This window comes from Sceloporus undulatus, unplaced genomic scaffold, assembly GCF_019175285.1.
Source record: "Sceloporus undulatus isolate JIND9_A2432 ecotype Alabama unplaced genomic scaffold, SceUnd_v1.1 scaffold_30015, whole genome shotgun sequence".
NCBI lineage: Eukaryota > Metazoa > Chordata > Lepidosauria > Squamata > Phrynosomatidae > Sceloporus > Sceloporus undulatus.
In genome coordinates, this window is record NW_024832928.1 from 1 (window position 1) to 1,327 (window position 1,327).

At 52.9% G+C, this 1,327-nt stretch overlaps 1 protein-coding gene across 1 annotated transcript; it reads right to left on the bottom strand.

Moving 5' to 3' along the window:
* Positions 1–83: 83 nt before the first annotated feature.
* LOC121918744 (splicing factor 3A subunit 1-like) lies at positions 84–1,253 on the bottom strand (the record flags this gene model as incomplete). The annotated part of the gene is made up of 3 exons (XM_042444742.1): positions 84–201; positions 490–683; positions 1,103–1,253. Coding segments are annotated over 3 exons (463 nt in total), but the record flags the coding sequence as incomplete, so codon positions are not given.
* Positions 1,254–1,327: the final 74 nt, after the last annotated feature.

The window sequence follows — 1,327 nt, forward strand, 5'->3', positions numbered from 1 at the left end:
GTGTGTCCCACTGTCGAACAGCCCTGCAATCTATGGACGCAAGATTGTGCAAGTCATAACCCCCAACTACATCTAAACCTCACCTTTGGGATCGTAATCCTTCCTGACAATGACCTGATCCGGAGTCGGAGGCAGAGGAGGCGGCATTGGGGTTTCTGGAGGAGGTGGGACTTTATGGTTCTCATCCTCTTCGTCCGAGCCCTTCGGATTTAAAAGCAATGGGGTTAGGAAGCGACAAGAGAATTGTTCATTCATATATGATTCAGACAATCATATAGAGTTGGAAGAGACCCCAACAAGGGCCATCAAGCCCAACCCCATTCTGCCATGCAGGAATTCTCAACCATAGACCCCAAAAAGGGCCCTGATCCAGTCCAATCATAGGGCCATCCAGTCCAGTCTTAGATCGCAAAAAGGGCACTGATCCAGTCCAACCCCATTCTGCCATGCAGGAACTCTCAATCCTAGACCTCAAAAAGGGCTACTCACCTCGTCCATGTCCTGAACCTGGGTGTCCTGGTCTAACTGCGATGGTCCCTCTTCAGTCTTTTCTTGCTTCTCGTCTTCGTCGTCCGATTCCACTTCCATTTCCACTTCCTCGCTCTCCCCAAACTTCTCGTAGCGCTCCTGGATCAGAATCCGAGCGCCCAGTTCCTCAGGGGTCGTGGGGGGAGGAAAGTTCCCTAAAGCAGAGAAGGAAGGGGATGAGCCTCACTGCCACCTCTCCTTGGAGGACTGACCTCTCCTTGGAGGACTGGGCTGCATTGGTCCCTCCCTATTTGTTAGGGTTAGGGGTACGGGGCACAAGACCTGTCTAGGAATCTCTAGGTCCTCCAGGGGAACTCTGTGGCCGACGTCCGACACACTGACCATAGAGCTGCGCTAGAGGAGCTACAAAGGCCTAGTAGAGTGTCCTCTGTAGGAATCTCTAGGTCTTCCAGGGCAACATGTGCCAAACATTGATCACAGAGTGGCGCCAGAGGACCTACCGATGCCTAGAGAGACCTTTCCGCCCCCAGATACGGAAAAGTGAAAATACTTATCGATCCCACAGACATATGGGGGCTCAAGACTATTTATGCCGACCGAGGAGTGGTCCCACCTTGCTCCGAAGGCTGGAAGTCCACCGTCTCCACCACCACGAAATCGTGCCAGTCAATCTGGGCGTACGCGACGCGCTCCCGCTCTTTTTCCTCTTCTTCTTTCTTCCGCTCTCGCTCCTGGAACTTGGCCCACTCCACGCGGTAGCAGGCCTACAACGAGGCATAAAAACAACAACGCAACACAAAACTTCATTACAATATGAGAAGCGTTAGTGCCCGCTCCC